Consider the following 23,212-nt stretch of genomic DNA (forward strand, 5'->3'; position numbering starts at 1 on the left):
GAGTTTCCTTCTATTCCCAGTATTTTTGTGTGTGTTTTTATCATGAAAGTGTGTCGAATATTGTTAAGTATTTTTTCAACAACGATGATGTGGTTTTCATCCTTTATTCTTTTAATGTAGTCATTTTCCTTTTTTTAACTTTTAGAAACTCTTTATTTTCTGCCCGCCTTATTTCCATTTTGTTTAAGAGTCTGTGGAAGAACAGCTAAGACCGTTCAATGGTTGTTCCTACCTACTCGGCGGCCTCAGCAGTGGGGCCTACAGACCTGTCTTCAAGGAAACTGCCGAATTTGCGCAGAGGGCACATGTAACACCTTCACACCAGTCCGTGACCTCAGGTTGAGCAGTCCTGAGTAATGTTCATATGCTGAACCATTCTAGCATTTCAGGAATAAATCCTAGTTGGTCATGGTGTGTAATGCTTTCAATGTGATGACGTATTTGTGTGCTAGTGTTTGGTTGAAGGTTTCACATCAGTATTTATCAGGGCCGTTAGTCTGTAGTTTCTTGTGGTGTCTCTGTCTGGTGTTGGCATCAGGGTAATGCTGAGTTAAGAAGTGTTCTCTCCTCTTCAACTTTTTTGGAGGAGTTTCGGGAGGCTTGGTATTGATTCTTCTTTTAAATGTTTGGTAGAATGCACCAGTGAAGCCATCTGCTCCTGGGCTTTTCTTTGTTGGGTGGTTTTTAAATTAATGATTCAATCTCCTTGCAAGGTAATAGCTCTGTTCAAATTTTCTATTTCTTCATGATTCAGCCTTGGTATGTGATGTGTTTCTAGGGTTTTAGCCATCTCATCTAGGTGACCCAACCTGTTGACCAGCAGCTGTTCATAGTATTCTCTTATAATCTTTTTTATTTCTGTAAATTCAATTATAATGTCCTCTTTTTCACTTCTGATTTTACGTACTTGAGTATTTTCTCTTCTTTTTATTCGTCAGTCTAGTTAAATATATGTCCATTGTGTTGATCTTTGTTCCATTGAGTTTTCTCCATTGTTTTTCCATTCTCTAGTTCATTTATCCCTGCTCCAGTCTTTATTATTTTCTTATTTTACTAGTTTTGGGCTTACTTTGCTCTTCATTTTGTCTTTTCTTAAGGTATCAATTTATGTTGTTGATTTGAGATCATTTTTCTTTTTTAACTCACAGCTGTACATTTCCCTCTGGGCACTGCTTTCTCTGGATCACATAGGTTTGCTATGGTGCGTTATCCTTTCTCTCAAGATGTTTTCTAATATCTCTTGTAATTTCTTCTTTGACCCATTCATCATTTAAGAGTGCATTGTTTAATTTCCCCATATTTATAGATTTTCCAATTTCCCTTCCGTTAACGACTTCTCGTTTCATTTCTTCGTAATTGGAAAAGATGCTCTTTATGTTTTCAGTCTTTTTCCATTTAAGACTTGTTTTGAGACCTAACACCGGCACATTCTGCAGAATGCTTCGTGTGCCCTTGAGTAAAACATGTGTTCTGCTATCGAGTCAAGTGTTCTCACACACACGCACACACACACACACACACGCAGAATTTTACAAATGGGGATATAAATGGGTAAACTTTTAAAAACATAGGATACAGGATCAAATGTTAAGTAATGCTCTTCAGGCTTAAAGAGGCACTTGACAAAATGTCCCCCCAAATAGCCTATCAATGTCCCATTAAATGACAAAGCGTCGTCACAGAGAAAGATAAAAGAGCAATTCAGAATAGGATCTCTGTGCAATAAATAATATCACATGGACAACTGGGACTCTAAATGGAGTCTGAGGATTAGCTGCTGGCAGTGTATTGATGCTAATTTTCTGATTTTTAAGGTTGTCTTGTGGTTATAGGAGAGAACGTTCTTATTTGCCAGAGATACCCACTGAAGTGTTAAGGGTGATATGCATTTTGTCACTGACCTGTTCTCAGTGGTTTGAGAAAAAGTTTTTAGCATAGTTTTTGTAGCTTTCCATATTTTGAGAGTGTTTTAAGAGGACAGTTAAATTTTAAAAGTTAGGCCTGCTCTGCAGTCAAGTAATGACTCGCCTCCTTTTCCTGCTGACACAAACCTATTGCCCCCCGAGCTCCCTGACTCGCAACCTCTGACCTGCTAGATGCGCTGGTTGGTTCTAGCAGGTGTTCTCTGCAAGCGAAGGAAGTTTTACCCCTTCCTTCCGGAAGAAGTGTGTGCCTGCGCCACGCTTTTGAGCATGTTCTCAGCCTTTGAGGAAAAGTATGTATCCTGGAATTTCTCTTTTTTCCTCTAAAGAAGAACCTTTCCCTAGAGGAAATTCAGAATTGAAAAACTGCAGAGGACAGAAACGCCACACAGCTGAGGTCTCGAAGCAGACTGCCTAGAAAGGGGTGCTCCAGAAAGCAGCGGCCGGGACGAGCAGCCGCAGTGAGGTTCCCTGCTCCGGACGGTTCTCGAGGTCTCCGCGCGCAGCTCCCGGCGCCAGCAGGTCCAATTCTCTGGATTTGCCCGTCTGTCCCCCCAATTTTTGTGGAAGCAAAAATTCTCTGATGGATCTAAGCAGAGCTGTTGATTTTCAGTTTGCTCAGCTTTTTACGTGTTGTTAGGACAACGTGACAACATCCAAGCTACTTACACGCTGGACTGAAAATACAGAGCAATTTGAAAGGGGAGTAGAAGAGAAGACAGTGTGGTTAAAAAGGGGTAAATTCTTCAGGAGCGAAATTGGACAATTTCACAAATGACCGACCACTGAGGCATTCTACAAAGCCATGGTCATCAATGGATGGAACGCAACAGCTTCCTGTGGTTTAAACACTTCGGAAAAGAAGAAGTTTTTCCACGTATATACTTGCTGTGACCATTCAGTAGGTAATCAAGGTTAGAGAGATTTCCGCTCATGAGAGTTAAGAAACAAATAAGTCATTTGAATAAATAAAAGATTCAGCTATTGTGTTAGTACATTATATTTGGATAAGCGTGCTTATGAAAAGGGTAGGCCTGGATAGAGTTGCCTCTTCACTCACGGTTTAATTAAGTTCATTCATGTATTCATGTAACAAACCGAGTCCTTAGGGTGTGTCGGGCCCTGTGCTAGAAACAAAATTAAGAACGTCGTTCCTGCCAGCAAGTCACTTAAGCTATTCAGAAAGACAGGCACATAAATGGGAACTAGAAAATACTGTGGCACATAAAATGATAGCGAGGTACACCAGGGTATAGAAAGGTAAGGAGGGACACCCGATTCGGCCTGGAGAAGGAAGAGGAGAGAGATCAGGAAAGGCTTCCAGAACATAAGTGAGACCTGAACAAAATATTAACAAGCCTGGCTTCTTCCCCAAGAACCTCGCAGACTATGAATAAGGTTCTTTGTTTGTTTCATTCCTCTTCTCACCAAGTGCTATAGACTGAATCCCAGAGCTAAGAACTGGAGCTAACTGGATCAAGGAACGGGGCAGGTGTATTTCTATAAAAATGAGGAGACGTCGCCAACAGGCAGGGGTCATGGCAGGGGTCATGGCAGGGAGCGTGGCGCAGCATCACAGAGGTACCGCAGTGTTCACAGCCTCGGCAAGGTCTGCGGTCGTGGCTGGAGTGAGGCCGCGTAGGTGTCTGATCAGAAACGTATTGGGCGTCAGGAAGTGAATACTGCCACGCTGTGGTGACGTTTAAGTGACACTGTGTTCTTCGGACTCGAGTTGTCCAGAACTAAAGAGCTTCTGTAATCACTCACACATCGACGGTAGATTTTACATTAGACTTGGAAAGCGGGCGCTGGGAAAAAACCTCAAGGTCATAGTGTGGAAACCTTTCAATTCACAGAGGAGGCATCTGAGAGGAAATCTGCCTGCCTGAGGTCACGCACGTATTCATCACTGAGATAAAACCAGAATGCAGTCCTAGGTCATTTATTCATTCATTAAAAAAACCCGAATGATATCTAAGCGAGAGGCTATGTTCTAGGTACAGATTACGAAATTTATACTCATCGATACTTCCCTACTGCCCCCCACCAACTTCTTGCCACAAATACCATAGTTTTATGAGTATTTTAGATGTATCTTCAAAATATAGTTGTAATAAAACATGATCACCATACCACTGCGCTCAACATAATTTGCTATTATCATAAAATTCCTAGCCAATATTGACAGTATCTAATTATTATAGATGAATTTGATCGTGCAAATTAGGTCCAAATCAGATCCAGTAACAATGTGCATTAAAAGCATCTTCGTTGCCATTATTTATTGAGGGAACAAGGTCATTTTCTAGTAGAATTCCCCAACTCTGAATTTTGCTGATTGCAACCTTAGGTTTCACGTAACAGATTCCTCCATCTTCTGACTGATTGATTGATTGATTGCCTCTAAAAGCTAGGACTTAGATCTAGTGGCTTGATCAGATTCGGGTCCAATTTTTTGACAAAAACGCTTCATAGGTTGTTTTGTGTCTTATCACATCACTTCAGGGCCATGTAATGTCCGGTTGTCTTTCTTTTTGTGACATTATGATTAATTAGCTGTCAACTGATCCATCCATTCTCAAATGCCAGGAGTGCTATGTCAGATGGGGTGTTCAGACAAGGCCTTCCTGAGGAAGTGACTTTTAAGTTGTGGCCTAAAGGATGAAAAAGGGCCAGTTATGCGGAGCAGAGGAAGAATGCAGCAGGTGGGAGCCCTGAGGTGAGAAGGAGCTTGCCATGGGCTCAGCCGCCCCTCTCGGGATTCGCAAAGCTTTTCCTTCCATTCTCCACTGCGCCCAGTCGATCTTCCAATCTCCAAAAGGTGAGAGCAGGAAACCCTCCCTCTAGAGGTGTCGGGAACCCCGTGGCGCTTTCAGGTGCAGGTGGCCACAGGTACATCATTTTGCTCTCCGGAAAATGCTTAGGAGCACTAGGACTATTTTGACTTAGACTTAGAGACCTACACAAGAAAATAACCTTCTCTCTCATGACACAAACCGACCAGCCATTTCATTGGGCAAGACGACATGGCAGACGTGTGCTTCTTATGGTACAACTTCCTCGCTCAAGTTGCATGCTATTCTTTTCTGGAATGTTCTCTACCATACTTAAAATAGAGTTGTGGTTCAACTTTCTCCTCTGCAAAATGAAGAAAGTATCAAAACGTCTCACAGGGTTATAGCAAAGATTTATTTTTGTTGATTCAGTCAGACACTAGTTAAAGAGGTAAAGGCAGATTTTAATCAGTAGTTTATTACTATAATAGGGAAAAGAGTCCAAGGTGAACTGAACTCAGCTTCCATTTGTACAGAGGTAACTGGGCTTCTTAAAGGGAGAATAAGGGAGTAGAGAGGAGGTTGAGGGGGTCCCAGCAGAGTAAGAGAACTGAAAAATTACCAAAAGCGGGAAGAGGGGTTTGGTTCATGTGAAACTCATCTGGGTTTGCTAACTGGCATTTACCCAAGTTGGCCTCCTCCCCTCCCGCAGGTGCTAGGAGGCAGGGGCCCCATCTTCAGATGTTGGCTGCAACCAAGAGTAAATGTTTTTTGACAACCTTGCGTTTTCTCAGGCAGGCACTTAAAGGGGTGCTAGAGTCACCTTAGGGATGAGGCCTTGAGAAACTACATTAATGTTTGTTCAAGTCTTTATACGCCAAGGTTGACAGGCCTAGCCAAGAGGAGAACTCAGAAGAGTTGGTCTAGAGTGTGGTCAAGGAGAGAATCTCTGCCCTTTGTTATAAGTATTACCTGAGATACTGACTGTGAAAGTTGCTCGTTGGACTGTAACTCAGCACATTAATATCAACTGACCTGTTTTTTCTCATAAAACCAACCATATTCCTTCTCCTCCTTCAAAATGCTTGTGAAAATTCTCCCTCACACTGAGTTTCCACTTCTTAACATGCCGCCACTCAGTGACGGCACCTCCTCTACTATGTGCCGTACTATACTTTACATGCATCATAAGATTTCCTTCAAACGACTCCTTGGGAAATGTTACTTTACAGACGCTCAGAAACGTTAGGGAATTAACTAAAGTTCACACAGCCGGTGAGTGGCAGAGGCCGGAATCATATTCAACTCTGGTGAGTGTTAGCTGGTTCCATTAAAGAAATTCCTTTCACCTTTCAAATGGTTCAATTAAAAAGAAAATCAATTTATTCTTAAAACCCTGGACATGTTCATCGATCATAAGATTTTTTAAAATAAGAATCTTATATACACGAGCTCTCATTCTAACAAGATTCTAAGACATTTAGAAGGGCCAGAGGCCAGTTAGGCACTTTTCAGTTTACGAAATATTTCTTCAGCACCACCATGTCATAGCAAGATATTTAAGCCATCACACCTGCCCCTGGGGAACGAGGGAAAAGGATACAAAAGAGTAAATGCTAAACTGTGCAGTGCAGGCAGGAGATCAACGAGTCAGGACGGTAGGAGACGGTTTTAAGGATGATTAGAACTGAGCTCCATCCTGAGGGACATTGATACTGAGAAGGAAACGGAGGGACATCCCAGGGTAGAAGGTGGGGAGCAAGAGTGGTAGGAGCTTGTATACCTTTCAAAATCAGTGTATAAACTGTCACAGATTTTGAGTGACCGACATCCCTGTTTATCCGCTGACGTCGTAGGAGCACGCAATCTTGGACGTTTAAACGTCTGAAGCAAGAACGGCGGCCTTGGTGGATAAGCGGGAAACGGTTCCCACGTGGGCGATCCCAGTGCCTCTGGCGCCCCCTAGCGGCCCTGCATTCCCAACTCCTGAAACGACGCCTTAGAGGCATAACCATCGCCTCCCTATAACGCTCCCCGGAACTGATTCCGGAGGGGCCGCCACCCGCACCCACGCGCCGCGCACGCGCGAGGCGCTCCTCGCCGCACAAAGACTGCGGAAGGAGGTTTGGCGCAAGCGCCCTAACGCTCTCTGGAAATAGGGTTGTGGTCCCGCCTCCTGGCGCAGGAAGAACCGGGCGACGCATGCGGCGTGACGGTGCGCGGGACTTATTTCACGCTGGGGTGGCGGTGACGTAATGACAAGGAGGCGGTGGTCAAGGAACGGAAGCCGGGAGGGACCGAGGGCGGAAGGGGAGCAGGGCCAGGCTTGTGTTCGGTGCCTTGGCGGGGCTGGGGTTCCGATGTGGTCCCCAGAGCGGGAGGCCGAGGCCCCTGCCGGGGGAGACCCGGCAGGTCTTCCGCTCCCCGAGTGGGAGGAGGATGAGGAGCGCATGTCCTTCCTGTTCTCTGCCTTCAAAAGGAGTCGCGAGGTGAACAGCACCGACTGGGACAGCAAGATGGGCTTCTGGGCGCCGCTGGTGCTGAGCCACAGCCGCCGCCAGGGGGTGGTGCGCCTGCGTCTGCGGGACCTGCAGGAGGCCTTTCAGCGCAAGGGCAGCGTCCCGCTCGGACTGGCCACGGTGCTGCAGGATCTGCTGCGGTGAGGGCGGGCCCGGGCCCGGGCCCGGGCCGGGGGCGGGGGCGGCTCCCTGAGGGCAGGGGCTGGGCGGGGCGTCCGACAGCGCGCCGCGCACCGCGCCCAGCCCAGGGTCTGGCCCAGAGCGCCTGTGTTTGTTCAGTAGGGGGAAAAGAAGGAAGACACGAGGAAGGCTGGGGTACGAGTGTTCGGAGGGAGAGGGACGCGGGCTATGTGGGGAATGGGAGGAGGGTGGGGGGCGGCAGGGTAGTCCGATTAGATGGGATCCGCATGGTAAGGGGCGAAGACAGCTTAGCAAAGGTAACAGTGATTTGCCTGGGCAGTGGTTTGTTTGGACCTAGTAGAGGTACTTGTGGAATCCCGTTACGTAGTTATTAAATAGGGCCGTCCAAATTCGAATTACCCCGGAATAGAAGAAGGTCTATGAGATTTCTTGAACTCGGGAAAGTCAGAGCTGGGAAGAGGCCAAATCGTAGGGATCCTGCCAACATCCCCCAGCAGAGGTCATGTGCCTGACCTATGTTGGCTTGTCCTTGGCACAGGTTGTCTGGAGCAGAGGTTATGAAGGAGGGTGAGGGCTTTACTGAATAACTTGGTGCCCCTAGAAGGTCCTGCAGGTGCTACCTGTGTTCCATGTGCAGTGTTTCGGAGAACGCGAAGCATGGATATCTGATAGGTGTGCAGATAGCTTGCAGACACCATTTCATCTGACCCTCGGCGGTTCTGTGGGCAAGATGTAGAATTATCCTCAGCAGACACAGGAGGGAACAGCCTCAGAGAGATCCAGTGACCTACTTGGGGTTACACCGCTAGTTAGAGGTGATCCCAGGACTGGACCCTGGTCTTCTGATTCTAAATCATTTGCCCTTCACATTGTATATGTCAATGGAAAGCAGCCCAGCTAGCCTAGTGCCTCCCACAATGAATGAAAGAGAAAGTCCACTGTGATACATTGTTTTAGCTTGTTGCTCTTTCTGATTAGGAAGTCTCCCTTGTCCCTGGCACCTTTCCAACAGCTGACATTGATGGGACAAGACATTTCTGAAACGTCTCTTTTTTGAACAAATGTACTGTGGACAAAGTTTTCAGGCAGTAGCTGAAGAGCTCAGTGAGAGACAGCTTTGCTTGAGGGCTAAATGGCCTGGGGTCAAATCCCGGCTCTGCCACTTGGCGAATTCTGTAACCATGGGCAGATATCATGTGCCCTCTTTTCAGCTTCAGTTTGACCAGTCAGAAAATGGTGATGATGCTGTACCTAGGTTTATTGTAAGGATTTGAAGAGCTATTCCTTGCACAGCCCTTCGCATGGTGACCAGCCCATGGCGAGCAGTAAATGTAGCCACTTACTGCCAGTACCATGAAACAGCCGTGCCTTCTTTCCACCCCAGCTCGGGAATAGCAGAAAACCCTTTGTTTGAATTCTTTGTATTCTTCCTTATGGCTTGCACTTGAGAGTGATCCATTATTGTTATTTTCTTGTTGTTGTTGTTGTTTTGAGCTCCATTTATAAAAGGAAGCCTCATCGTAGGCCCTGCAACCTCCATTTCTTCTGTAGTGTTAGTGGAGCCAAGTTAGTGTTTAGATTTGGCCTCTTTTGCCTTCTCGGTCTCTCAGTTTTCTCATTAGCTGAAAAGCCAATAACACATCTATCTTGCAAAGTTGTGAGGCTTGGAGCTGGAGCATAGATAGTGCCGCTCATAGTAGCTGGCGCATAGTAGGTGCCTAACAAGTGGTGTTTATGCTGATGATCAGAACGTCTTTCGAGGTGAGGGGGGTGTGGGGACTTGAATGGGACATTGTATTAAGCCTACTGTGTGCTCTTTACTTTCTTCGCAGTCGTGGAGAGCTGCAGCGGGAGTCAGACTTCATGGCCAGTGTAGACAGCAGCTGGATCTCCTGGGGCGTTGGAGTCTTCCTGCTGAAGCCACTCAAGTGGACCCTTTCCAACGTGCTAGGTGATAATAAGGTTCCTGCCGAGGAGGTGCTTGTGGCTGTGGAGCTGCTTAAGGTGCGTGCTTAGAAGGGAGAGGTCTGGTGTCGGCTGGTGTAATGACAGGCCCTTCTGCTTTACTTGTGTGTATCAGTAGAAAAAAAATGTATCTTTTTACATGGTAACAGGTGATAACTGAGTTTCCCTGACCTCCCTTTTTCTGTACTCTGTAGCATTATTTTAGTTGTTAGTTGGACTTTTACATTTCAAGGGCGATCCTTTGTCTAGGAGTTGACAGTTGATTATTTTCTGTATTTGTAGGGATTCATGAGAAGCTAATGTTTAGAAAATGCTTTGCCTTCTATAGTTTATTGACAAGAATTTCTCAGGTTCCCCGAGGATTGCATGACTTTCAACTTTGCCCTCCCCTGTATCATTAAACCAGGTTCAAATTTCCTCCTCTGTGGCTATAACCCTTCCCCACTGTACCTGACCAATGGCCTTCCTTCCATCAGGCAGAGAGTAGAGTCAGTAAATATTTGTTGAATAAATAATGTACGCGTCCATACATGTGCTTACACATACACTCTGTTATCTTCTAGAAGAGGAATCTCATTTTACTAATTGGTCTGCAACCTGCTTTATTGTTCTTTTCACTTTACTAGATCATGAGCATTTTCCAGGTCCCTATGCAATATAGATCCACTTATTCTTTTGGATAGTTGCATAATAATCTATATATATCCCACAATTTATGCAGTAGTTACTATAGAGATGAACAATTAAATCATTCCAATTACTCTATTACTAAAAAATACTTCTCTGACAGCTTTGTGTGTACATCTATGTACTTCTTTCTACCTTTATTTTTGTGGAATCAATTTCTAGAAATGGCATATGTTTAACAGAATCTGCCAAATAACTTTTCGTCAAGACTACATTAAGTTGGGGTGAGCTACTGGGGTAAGTTGGTTCCATAGTGTAGCGGTTAGCACGTCTGCTTTACAGGCAGAAGGTGGTGGGTTCGCGCCCCTGTGAGCCATGGTCCATGGTCTATGGCCATGCTACCCTGAACAAGCTTGATCCCAGCTGATCTTGGAAGCTAGGCAGGGTTGGTCCTGGTTAGTACTTGGATGGGAGACCACGTAGGAAGACCAGGTACTATAGGCATAAATAATAATAAAAAAAAAAAAAAAAGACTACATTAAAGTGTCCAGTCTCCTTACATCCTTGTCAGCACTGGATGACATCAGCCTTTTAAATTTTGACAATTTAATGAACAAAAATGATACTTCTATTTGTGATTTTAGCATCTTTTCACCTATGTACTGTCCATTTACATATCCTCTTCTATAAATGGCCTCTTTATCTCCTGTTTTTATATTGGATAGTTTATCTTTTATATTAATTTGTAGTTCTCTGTATTAGGGGTAGAGATATCGTATATATTTAGTGTTAGAGATGTAAAGATTGTTTCTCAGTCTCTTGTTTGCTTTTCATTTTTACTTATAACTTTTACCCTAGAGAAGTTTTCATAGTTCTACAGTCAGATGTTTCAGATTTTCCCTTACGGCTACTGAATTTCTGGTCTTGCTTAGGAAGGGATCTTCTGCCTCATGGTTAATCAGACTTCTGAAATAATTTCTTCAAATTTACTTTCATTTTCTTAATTTAAATTTTAGTAATTCAGTATTTATTTTGCTGTATGTGGTAAGGAAAAACTCTTATTTTCTTCCAAATGAATAACCAGTTGTCTTAACATAGCTTATTAATGTCATATACCAGTGACGATTCTGTTTGCGTGTGGGTACCATCCTGCGCTCACCCCAGTAGCTTTATGGTAAGGGTTACCATCTGCCGGGGCAGTCAGACCGAAGGAAAACTTCAGGTTCTGTCATATTAGACTCTGCTGTTGCCTTTGACACTATTGACCACTCGCTCCTTAAAATTTTCCATTTCCTCGACTTCGTTATCATTACACTGCAGGTTCTCGGTTCTCTCCCTGAGCAGCGTTTCTGGGCTTGTTTGTGAGCGCCTTTGTCTTTTAAACGTTAGTCTTTTTTTCAGCTTACTTTTCTCTGTGACTTTCCTTGGCTAAGTCATTTACGCTTGTGATTTTAATTACCTTCTGTCTCTGTCCCAGTGTCTCCCTGAGCTTCAGATTTGTATGTCCAATTCCCAGATGTGCTTGGATGTACCTCTGGCATCCAAACCGACGTATCCAAAACGGAATGTTTTGTCTTTCCTTTAAAATATGCTTTTCCTCCTGTAATCTTGCTATTAACTAGTAGCATCTCATCCCCCCAATCACTCAAGCCAGAACCCAGGAGGCGTCCTAGACTCCTCTTTCCCTTTCCACCCAGACTCAGTCACCATGGACTGCCTCCGAGCTTAAGCTACAATCCATCCTCTCCCCGTTGTCAGCTCGATCTCTGTTAATCTAACCACGTCGTTTCCCTTCGGTGACTTCGCGCCATCTGCCGAGTGAAGGTCAGCATAGGCGATGTTACACTTTGCACGAGATAGAAGTGCTTCTACTCTCTGCCCTTCCTGTGGCACCGTAAACGTCATATTGACTCGTACTCCATGGCACTGCTCACAGTTGCCCCTCTGCCTGAGATGCCCTTCCTACCTGCTCCTCCTAGAAACTTTCACCCTTCAGAATTCTGCTCAACAACTGTCTCCAAGCAACCTCTCACCTCCTGGGTATTCCTTTCCTGTATTTTCATAGCGTCCTGTGTAGACCGCGGTAAATATTTCTCGTTTGCGGAGGACTGAGTGATTTCCAGGCAGGAGGAACGTGGCGGCATCGTTTCCGGGAACCTGTATGTCTGAGACGTCTCACAAAGACCCCGTCCCACCTGTTTCTCACATGCTTCTCTCTCAGATGCTTCATAGACGCAGCAAAGTTCCCGTCTACAGTGTTGCCGTCGGCATAGAAGTGGAGAGACTGGGATCGGAAGGGAATTGAGCTGTCATTTCACCCACCTCCTTGCGAGGAGGATGCTGAGGGCCAGTGAGACGGACAGGTCCGGGCTCGCGCAGGCTGGGCTGTCCGTCCGCACCAGCCCCTTCTCCCTGTGGTCTGGGGAGAAACCTGAACATCAACTCCCGGATGCAAGTGCAGGCACTGAGCTGGCTCTCGATGTATCGTGCACCTTGTTTCATTCGTATTCGCCAAACTTTCTTCTCCAAGGTTTAAAAAAAAAAATCCTTTTTCTTTTCCAAAGCTGCCACGTCAGGGACGACGGGGTCGAGCTTTGGAAGCACCGAGTCGGGGCTCGGTGGGCCGCGTGGGCTGCGGTCAGGGCCCTGTGAGCATGTTTCGCCTTCCCTGCAGGAAAAGGCTGAGGAGGTGTATCGTCTGTATCAGAACTCCCCTCTCTCCTCCCACCCCGTGGTGGCCCTGTCGGAGCTGAGCACCCTCTGCGCAGGCTCCTGCCCAGATGAGCGGACCTTCTACTTGGTGTTGCTACAGCTGCAGAAAGAGAAGAGGGTCACAGTCCTCGAGCAGAACGGGGAAAAGGTACGTGGGTTCAGCTGTCCATCCGCTGCCTCCCCAGGGACTGGTTACGTGTGTGCCGACATGCCCGCCAGCATTCCTGCCTGGGGATTTCTCAGCACGTGCGGGAGGGGCAGCAGTAATTTCTCCCTGTCCCTCAGATTGTGAAGTTTGCCCGGGGGCCACATGCCAAGGTCTCTCCTGTCAACGACGTAGATGTGGGGGTGTACCAGCTGATGCAGAGTGAACAGCTGCTCTCACGCAAAGTGGAGTCCTTATCCCAGGAAGCAGTGAGGTAACCACCCCTGCGCTGAGCGCCCCCGGCCCTCACCCTGGCTGGCCCTCGGAGCCAGCAAAGCGTTGGTGTCTGTAGGCTCGTTACAAAAAGGTCGTCGTTATTATTCTTTTACTAATTACAAAACTAACTGCCATACAGTAATCATGGACAGCACTGACTGTCACAAAGGAGAAAGAGTGAATTTTAGTTCTTCCCCCCAAAGATTGTGACTGTTAACAAAACGCGTTACTGTTAGTTTATGCTCTTCCATGCCAGTCTCCGTTTAACCAGTATTTATTGAGCCAGGCCTCGTTTGGGGCACTTGGGGATACAGTAGTGAGCAAGACAAGTCTCTGCCTTCCCAGGGTCGCTGAGAGACTCCTCCTCTCCCCCTGGGGTGACCATACAAGGCATCCCTGCTAAAGGCGCATGAACACTTCTCTGAAAAGTAGCGTATATTGAAACTGAGTGAAAATGTACTTGTTCACACCCATCTGACAGTGGGAGAAACCCAAGAGATGTGGCTAAGGTCACTGCTGCCATTAAGAAGCGGTTCCCGACCTCTTGGCTCCCAAAATGGGAATCCGTTTTTAAAGTGCCGTATTGGGTAAGACTCGGTCAGCGCGTCTTCCCCCCGAGCAGATGCTCAGGCTTCCGTCTCAGCTTGCTGCGAGAGCGTGGCACCGGCCGGTTGGGCATCATTTTTCTTGCATTTGGGTGAAATGGGTTTGATCCTCAGACCTGAAAGTGTTTACCTAAGGGCTGCCACCCCATCCTATGGCCTCATCATCTCGATCCATCCCTTTGTTCCACAGGTATAAAGAAGAAGCCCGCCGGGCATGCCGAGCAGGGAAGAAGCAGCTGGTGAGTGTCCTCTTCCCCTCCAGCCACACGCCTGCGCCCCGGCCGGGCAGTGAGAGGTGGCCCGGTAGTTCAGAGAAGAACTTGGGGCTCGAGGGGAGCAGTCTGTGGACGGCCCAGGCGCCACGGCTTGTTTTATAAAAGAGCGGGAAGGAGACCTGGGGCGGTCTTAGCATCTGGGAAGGGCTATCTTCCTTGGGCCCTTTGGCCTGCCCAGTCCGACCCTGACCAAGTCTCCATGCCCCCTAGGCACTAAGGTCACTCAAGGCCAAACAGCGGACGGAGAAGCGCATCGAGGCCCTGCATGCCAAGCTGGACACCGTGCAAGGCATCCTGGACCGGATCTATGCCTCCCAGACAGATCAGATGGTAGCCCCTGCCCCTCTGTTCCAATACCTGGCCAGCCCCCCCGGCATCCATCGCTTGTCCCCTCCCCTGTGGCTCTGCTGTTTGGAGGAGGCCCGGTTCCTCTCAGGACGTAGCTGGGATTGCCTTTGCCTCTTCTGTTGGGATGCTTTGGCCTCAGTGGACATGGGGTGAATCAAGCGTGGGTGGCAAAAATTAAACCCTCACGCTGTCTTGGAGATGAAACAATTTCATATATTTTGCCCAGTGTTCTTCGTTTGCACCGACAACTGCTTTCTCTGTAGGTGTTCAATGCCTATCAGGCCGGCGTAGGAGCCCTAAAGCTCTCCATGAAGGACGTCACGGTGGAGAAGGCAGAGAGTCTCGTAGATCAGATCCAGGAGGTACGGGAGGGGTGAGGGGGGGGACGTTACTGAGGACAGATGGGACTTTGTCGCGCTTCCTCTTGTCCCAAACTAGGCTCTTTACCTTGGGGGCTGGAGGACGCTTTCCTCGGTTCTCAGATGGGGCAGTGCTACTTTGTAACCCTGAACGTTAAAACCCGAGGGCTGAGGTCCTCAGAGACGCCGCTCAGAGTTCGAGGCCTGTGCTTTCCCTTACAGCTGTGTGACACCCAGGATGAAGTTTCTCAGACTCTAGCTGGTGGGGTAACCAATGGCTTAGGTGAGTTGTCAGGGGGACTTCGCTTCCTTGTGCCGTGGTGGGTGTGCTCGTGGATCCGGCTCTCCTCCCCTCCCCTCTCGGGCTCATCCACAGGAGTGGTTGGAAGGAGTTGTCAGTTCCTCGCTGAGAGTCCATACTAACGACCCCTCTGGGCTCCAGCGTGCCTTACTGACTAGGCTTCTGATCAGAAGGTGCTTCCTCAAGGGCAGGAGGAAGCAGGGTCGGTTTCGTGGTGTTTGCAGGATATGCCTCCTTGACAGCTGAGCTCTGTGTGTGGACAAAGTGTGTGTGCTTGAAGGTGCCCTCTGCCTCCCGGCTCACATGATTCCTTTCACCTGCAGGGAGGCCTTGACGTCTTGTAAAGCTGAGCCGAGTTTTGCTATCCTCAATCCGTGACTCAAAAATGCATTTCCTCCCTGGACCTTATGCGTCCTTATGTTGTCTTTTGTTTCTAGATTTTGACAATGAGGAACTGGAGAAGGAATTGTATATCCTTCTTCAGGATACCACCAAAGAACCTTCGGATCTGCCTGACAACCCCCACAAGACGTTTGATACCGACAGTGTGCCTAATCCTAGGATCTCAGATGCCGAACTTGAAGCCGAACTTGAGAAACTGTCCTTATCAGAGGGAGGTACGGAGCTGTATTCCCAGGGCTGCTGGTGGGCATGGGGTCCTCTGGCTGACAGTAGCCACACAGCATTGATGAGTCCCAGCCCAATTTCTCAATTTTCCAAAGTCCCAGAGCCTGGCGAGGCTGCCGTGGGCTCATTATTTATTTATATTAAGCCCCGATTGCTTAAACACTGGGATGATTCTATCTTAAAGATTTGTCTGCTATAGTGTTCTTCATTTTTTTTTTCTTTTTTCAGATTTAGTCCCAAGCAGTAAATCTCCAAAAAGGCAATTGGAACCAACTCTCTAAAGCCATTGTAGGACCCTCAAGTGAAGGACCCTCATATAAAAGAGAGACCAGGCTTATATGTATGTACATAGTTATTTAAATGAGAAACTCAGAATTTCTTGGGAAGAGGAGGAAGGAGACCCACTCGGATTTACCCGGATGCTACCACGTACTACAGGACAGATCCCGTCTCTGGAAGCGCGCTTCGAGGCTCGCTCCCAGCTGGTGTCATGGACCTGCCTTCTCATCTTTATAGTGCCACGATTTCTACCGTTCCGTGTTTGACCTGTCGTCTCATAGCCTGCAGTTCTTGCCGGTGGCTCAGTTAGGTTTGTCTTCACCCACCAGCTTTGTTCCGGCCGAGGAAGGCGAAAGAGTTGCCGCTCGGCCAAATCCAAGTCAGCCCTCTTCCCCCACCCCCGCCGCTTCTTGGAGGGATGCGTCGCGCCTGTGAGGTCAGTGAAGCAGCTCCTTCCAGTCCCGCTCTGCTGTCACGGGTAGTGAGAAGAATGGGAATCAGACAGCTGCCACTCTGTGGAGAAACGTACCTACCGTGTCAAAGATTTTCCGCTAGGGTCACTTGCCAGATTCACCAGGTGTTCAGGAAGAGGGGTCGCCCCCGAGTGGCTCCGAGCCGCCTCTTCCGTCAGATGCAGGTCTCCTGACTGGAGAAAGGCTTCTTGGTGGACTTTGGAGCTCGAAGGGGAGAAGCGCAGGTGACCGCAGGGCCCCAAGTGTCCAAACCCCGTATGCTTTTGTTAAAGAGGCGTGATCTTTGCCTCGCCCCGTCATGGGATAATTTAAACACGAATACGTATATCAGAACCAGCCACACAACAACACGCCTCCCCCTCTGGAGCCTGGCGCACAGCAGGTTCTGTGTTCGCATCTCAGAAGCGTTTGCTTCGTGCCCGCTGCTCAGGGCACAGGACCTCAGCCAGGCCCTGCGACAGAAGCTGCAGCCCGTGACCCGCCGCGGGGTCCGCGGCGCGCTCGCCCCCTGTCCCCACATCTTCGAGCCCCGTCTTCCCGCTTTCTTTGACGAGTGGGGAAGAATGGCCTAGGGGGACAGACAGGAGAGGGTCTGGATGCTGTGGCAGCGGGGAGAGGAGACGGCGACGGCCACACCGCTGCTGGCACCACAGCGCACACGCCGCCTGGAGCCCCCCCCGGCCCCTCCCCCGAGGCGGCCAGGAGCACGAATCACCTTCCAACAAAGTCCCCTCCCAGTCGACCCTGGTAAACTGAAGTGTTGGGGGTGAAGAGAAACAATCACTATTTTTTCTTTTTTATCTGGTAAATAATTGGAAAAACCCGAGTGCTTGTCGTGGTCTCTTCTTTAGGTCGTGTCTTGCTCGTCCTGCCTCCCCACCCCGCCCTCCAGCGTTTACACCCTGGGCGCTTCGGTCGGCCTGACCGCCGGCCTGACCGATGGCTCTGAAGCTCAGGCCGTGCGGCATCCCCAGAACGGCCTCCCTGGTCCTAGGAGTGCGCCCTCATTTCCTTTTCCTTTGCCCGTGTGTTTAAATGACCCAGTTTCCCCTCCCCACGTGATCTTGCCATATTTTAGTCTGCATCCAGGATTTACTTAGCACCTGCTACATGCCTGGTTTTCGTCACACCCTGGGGTGGGGAGGGGGGATGGGCTCTGAGACAGAGGCAGAACTAGGAATGGGCTAGAAGATCAGTCACAGCAGTAGAGTCGCAGTTCTAGGTAAGTCACCTGGTTAACTATAACCAGGGAAAGGCGTCGGAATAAGCCAAGGGCAGAAAGTTTGAAGGGAGAGTGATGACCAGCCAGGTTCTCAGGGAGGCAGGGAGTAGGAAACACCTTCCTGACCCCTACCAGCCCTGCCCGCCCTGCTGAAAGCAGGGGACCTGGGCTTTCTGAGCCCCTTGTCTGGTCTCATGTTACTCTTTCCCTCGCTGACCTGAGCGCCTTTGGAGTCCGGTTTAAAAGTCTCGGCCTCGTTCTTTGCTCTGCTACAGGAGTTTGAAAGGTGTCGAGTCTGGGCCAGATCAGTTGAGAATGAGGAGCCGCGGCCTGGTGGGGGCTGCGTTTTCAGCAAGTGATCCCGGAGTGGGGGAGGGGCCCTCGTCTTCATCAGGATTCTCCTCTCCAAGGAATAGACTTGGTTTCTTAAGGGAGCCGGTGAGTTTTCTTACATATGGAGAGACGTCAGGCCCAGACCGATCAGGTTCGGATATTGCCTTTTTGACACATCCTGTGGGGTACAGCGGTAAGTTCAGAGAACAGGTTGGGGGACTCAGGGATGGCTTCACTGGGAGATGATACCCAAGCTCCCGTGCCCCTTGGCTATTTCTCTGGGTAATCAAAACATTGCAAAGCCACCATTCTTAATGTCATCTATGCGTGATTCCACTGAGGTTACGTAGGGAGATAATGCAATGAACCAGGTCAGGGCTGGTCCTGTCTGGGAATTGGAAAGCCAGTTCCAGTCCTCACCTCAGCCACCTGCTGGTCGTATGGCTTTGGTGAGGCCGGTCCTTCATTTTCCCCATCGGTGACGTGAAGCAGACAAGATGACTCCAGAAGTCCTGATCATCTAGTGTCCTGCACGGTGTGCTTCTCCCTTCTCGGAATCCCTGCTGCCTCGCGACAGGAGCCCAAGCAGGCCACGGCCATGCCCAGCTGGGAAGGGGGCTGGAGGGTGGTGCGGTCGTCGGGGGAGCGTTTAGGGAAGTGGGAGGAAGGGGGCGGGGCGTAACCTTAGAACCTCCTGGTCCCCTTGAGAGGGGCTCTCAGCCTGGGGCGTGAGTCAGACACCCTGCCTAGGACCGATGAGTAAGCGTTAAACTGCAGCCTTTTATGACTGCTGGCCCAGGCAGAGTCCATGGTTGAACAGACCCCATCCCTCGCCCCCTACGAGGTCACGGTACTCTGAAGGTCTGCTGGAAATGTGGCCCAGGCAATCCGGGAGGAGCAAGCCACCAGAGCTGTTCAGAAGGACGAGGCGGCCGAGAGCGCTGCTGACTCACAGGGAATCCAAACAGCGCCTGGTGAGCTTGGCAACTCTGTTTCTTTTGAAGTTGTTCACTGTTTCCCCCACCAACGTCTCATCTCGTTCTTAATCCAGTCGTAGCTATGATTTCTTATCTCCTCCCGCCCACAGACAACACACGGTCGTAGACCCCAAACGTGAGAGCTGGGGGGAGCCTCAGCAGGTGCCGGCGAGGCTTCCACTTTGCAAGTGAGGACGCTGAAGCCTAGGTGACTTGCCCAAGGTCACAGAGCGGGAAACGGATTTCTGGTTTGGTAATCTGTTACTCCGGGCCTCTCTTAACACAGACTCACGAAACCCACATAACTCCGAAATGACTTCCTGTGGTCGGTGGCGGTGGAGGTGGTCGATGAGTAGTCAGTCAGTGTGTGTCACTGATTTGAGTTCGCAGATAGCTTTTTCTGACTGTCGGGGCTGCAATTACTCAGACTGTGGATCAAAACTTGCCTCTCGACTAGCCGACCAGTTTCCAATTTTTAGGGAAACCAAGGACAATCTTCACACCGTTCCTGTGCTGATATGCACCGTGAAGGTAACTTTTATGACTTGTATTTTGTAGCAAACACATCAATTGTGCAGGGGGATGGGGGGTGGGGGAGTTGTGGACTGCACAGCACTTCCTGAAAGAGCCACATTTAGGACCCTCGTGAGATAACTAATGCTGTGATGAAGTGTCACAGTACCCCCAAAGCAGGTCACGAACTGCAGTGGGCCGGCGGGGTGAGGGGCGGTCAAACCTCAGCTGGTGGGGTTCAAGCCCCCTGAGTGGTATAATGAATGTAGGCTAACTTACTGGGGTATCACATAATGCGTTAGCCCAGGTTAACAGAGACATATTTAGATTATAAGTGAATTCAGATATTCAAAATACGCTATAGTTCCCAACCCGGGAAACTTAAAAATGAACGAATCTAAGAGGCGAGCCTGTTCGGCGTGAGCTAACGAATCGGTGGAGGAGAGAAGGGAGTTCGACAGGGGGCCCCTGCCCTCCAGGAATTTAAAGTCAGAGGAAAAGTGTCTTAGTTTGGGCTGCTACAAAAAAAAAAAACACCACAGACTGTGGCTTGAAACAACAGAAATTGATTTCTCGCCGTTCTGGAGGCTGGAAGTCCGAGATCAGAGGGCCCGTGTGGGCCCGTCCTGGAGAGGCCTGGTCCTCTTCCGGGCTGCAGGTGGCCCCCTTCTCGTACCCTCACGTGGCGGAAAGAGGGCAAGGCAGTTGTTTGGAGCCTCTTTCATAAAGGCACTAATCTAGTCACGAGGGCTCCCCCCTTACAGCCTGATTACCCCTTCAAGGCGCCACCTTCTAATACCATTATATTGAGGGTTAGGTTTTCAATGTATGAATTTTGAGGAGACACATTCGGACCATAACAAAGGGTAATGTCAAGATAGTAGCACAATGAAGGATCAGAACTGCACTAAGCATTTGCAGAGCAGGGGTCGGGTGGGTCAGGAACAAAATGCCCGATCTTGGATTCCGGCTCCTATTTTAATGCAATGACAGAACCCAAAAATGAACAATAGCTATCATTTATTGGGTAACAGTATTACTTACTGTCTGTCAGACACTATCATTGGGTTCTCCAGAGGTAGACCTGGAGATAAGAGTTTGGGGTATCAGGGATTACCACCTGTGAAGGAAAAGGGGAAGACACAGGACTGGGCAGAGGAAGAAGTCAGTCTGCGATGCAGGCCCCCCAAACTCTTGGTCACCCTGGTGGGGAATTCCAGTGTGAGTATTTCTCATTAGAGTCTCATGTCAGGCAGAAATGGCCAGGCCTTTATCCATCCTGGGCTTTCTCTCCCTCAGTTGTCAGATATACCCTTAGAAAGGGAGTGACCTCAGCTAGGGTGGCTCCCTGCAGCTGGGCAATAAATCCTTGAAGGGGCCTTGCGCATTGCATCTCTGTGACTCTTACACTGTGCTAAGCTCTTGTGCAAGCTCATCTTTACAACGAGATGGTGCTGTTACTTCACAGAGGAATCAATGAAGGTTTAGAAATGGTGAAAAAGTCATCCGAGGTGATTGTTGGATGATCGTGATATTGTGATTTCTAATAAGAAATATCTGTTTGGTCTTCACCCCCATTTCTGGCGTAGAGCTCCTAAAACCCTCCGGATTCCTCAAGTGATGAGTGCAGTAAAGGCGTCTTCATGTTTATTATCTGCGATCGCTAACCGCTCCACCGCCAAATATCAAACTCCAGGGAAATACTCTAGTAAATGACGTGGAATACTCCTTCACCTTGGCGTTATTGACATTTTGGAATGGATTATTATTTGCTGTGGAGATATATTTGTCAGCTTGGGCTACTACAAAAAACACACAGACTGGAACAACAGAAATCTATTTCTCACAGTTCTGGAGGCCGGAAGTCCAAGAAAAAGATGCTGGTTGGTTCGGTTCTTGATGAGAGTTCTGTTCCTGGCTTGCAGACAGCTGCCTTTCGATGTGTCTTCACATGGCAGGGAAGGAGAGAGCTCCGGTGTCTCCTCCTCATCCTAAAAGGGCACCAGTCAGTCCAATCGGATTAGGGCTTCACTCTATTTTATTATCTCTTCACAGGCCCTGTCTCCAAATACAGTCATATCAGGGCTTAGGACTTCAGCCTATGAACTTTGAGGAACATAGCACTGAGTTCATCACAGGGAGACTGTGCGTTATAGCATGTTTAGAGGCCTCCCTGGCCTCTAGGCACTACATTCCAGCAGCAATCCCTGTCCCGAGTGTGACAACCAAAGATGTCTCCAGACGTTGCCCCCTGGGTGGGAGTGAGGTGGGAAGTAGGAAAAGGGGTGTAAAATCACCCCTAATTAAGAACCATTGCTCTATGCCGAAAACTATAAAATACTTTAGAGAAAAACATTTAAATAAATCAATGTCATATTCATAGATTGAAGACAATATTATAAAGACGTCCACCTGTCCTTCTAAAGTCAATGAAAACTCAATCAAATTCCCAGCAGTGTATATGCGTGTGTGTGCGTGCACATGTGTGTATGTTACACACAAATAAAAAAAGTGAATTCTAAAATTTACATGGAATTGTAAAGGATCAAGAGCACCCAAGACAATCTTGGAGAAGAACGAAGCAGGAAGACATACTTTCCTATGTGTGTGTTATGCTGCAAGTCTTAAAAATTATACATAAAAGAATAAATATTGAATGAATAACCTCCATTAAAGCATAAAAAAGTAATAGAAAACTTAGTCCGACATAAAATAAGAAAATATAAAGACAGAAACACAAAAAGTCTTAGTTAATAGAAAGTACCAAATTAGTTGGTAAGAATCAATGAAGATTTGTCAGTAATTTACAATAACCATAAAAGAATTGAATGTGCCAGGTAGATATTGTCAGATCTTTAAAAAAATAATAAAACAATACTTCTGAACTGTTTTTCAAGGGATATATACTTAAAATATAAGGTCACACAAAAAAGTAAAATTAAAAGATTGGAAAAGGTGGTGTATCTATTTTAATGCCAAACAAAGTAGACTTTAGCGTAAAAACATTATTTTGGTTAAAAATAGTCATTAGTCAATGACAATAGGAACAATTTACAGGGAAGATATATCTTTTTCACATTTATATACTCCCGATAATTTAGTTTTGCAAATTATTAAAGATGAAATTACAAAGAGAAATCGACAAATCACAACTACAGGGGTAAATTTTAATCACTGTATTCTAATAATGTGAGACTGACTCACGGTCCTGGTAGACCAAAAATTAGGAGAGACAGAAGATTTGAAGTGCACAATTAACATGTCCATCTAATGGGAATATCTTTGACTCCAGATTTAATGGACAGAGCCTAATAATTTTTTTAAATGAATATAGAATAGTTACAAAAGTTGGCCACGCAGTAGGACACAAAACAAGTCTCAACAAATACTAAATGACCAGTATCATGTTCATATTTTCTGATCATGATGCGACTTAGTTGGAAGCCTATAGCAGTGGGATAGCCTAAACAAAACATACATTTGGACTTTATTTAAAAAAAAAACTTCTAAACAACTCATGGGGCAGAGAATAAATTATATTGGAAACTCGAAACTACGTAGCCACATAAGCTTCTTGCCGATCCTGAACTCCCCATGAATGCCACCATTTCAGTATCTATGTCCATACTGCTTTCTCTACGTATTAATTAATATTCATGCGATGGAGGTAAAGAGATACTTAGGGGGAATTTATATCTTTACAAGCTAGTATTGAAAAATGAAAAGACGAGGAAGAAGACTGAAGATCATTAAAAATCTTAGCAAACCTTTTAGCAAAGTATCTTTTTAAAAAATCTCCTGCCTTACTGAGTTTGGTTT

At 47.5% G+C, this 23,212-nt stretch overlaps 1 protein-coding gene and 1 pseudogene across 3 annotated transcripts; both read left to right on the forward strand.

The window, feature by feature from the left end:
* Positions 1-6,976: 6,976 nt before the first annotated feature.
* Positions 6,977-22,283, forward strand: CHMP7 (charged multivesicular body protein 7). 3 transcript variants are annotated; one of them, XR_004954953.1, is made up of 13 exons: positions 6,977-7,355; positions 9,189-9,360; positions 12,623-12,808; positions 12,946-13,079; positions 13,877-13,925; positions 14,172-14,291; positions 14,573-14,671; positions 14,891-14,951; positions 15,407-15,586; positions 15,825-17,152; positions 17,846-18,877; positions 18,991-19,411; positions 20,983-22,283. XR_004954953.1 is itself a non-coding variant. In XM_016141535.2 (10 exons), exons 1-10 carry the CDS (start codon positions 7,057-7,059, stop codon positions 15,875-15,877), a joined length of 1,353 nt encoding a protein of 450 aa, XP_015997021.1. In that variant the 5' UTR covers positions 6,977-7,056; the 3' UTR covers positions 15,878-17,174. The 3 variants fall into 3 exon arrangements, 2 of the variants coding, with proteins under 2 accessions (XP_015997021.1, XP_015997022.1); XM_016141535.2 differs by lacking the exons at positions 17,846-18,877; positions 18,991-19,411; positions 20,983-22,283 and having other exon boundaries at positions 15,825-17,174; XM_016141536.2 differs by lacking the exons at positions 6,977-7,355; positions 17,846-18,877; positions 18,991-19,411; positions 20,983-22,283 and adding an exon at positions 7,508-7,530 and having other exon boundaries at positions 15,825-17,174.
* On the forward strand, positions 10,334-10,452 carry LOC118612691 (annotated as a pseudogene).
* Positions 22,284-23,212: the final 929 nt, after the last annotated feature.

The sequence above is a fragment of the Rousettus aegyptiacus genome, unplaced genomic scaffold, assembly GCF_014176215.1.
Source record: "Rousettus aegyptiacus isolate mRouAeg1 unplaced genomic scaffold, mRouAeg1.p scaffold_m13_p_16, whole genome shotgun sequence".
Taxonomy (NCBI): domain Eukaryota; kingdom Metazoa; phylum Chordata; class Mammalia; order Chiroptera; family Pteropodidae; genus Rousettus; species Rousettus aegyptiacus.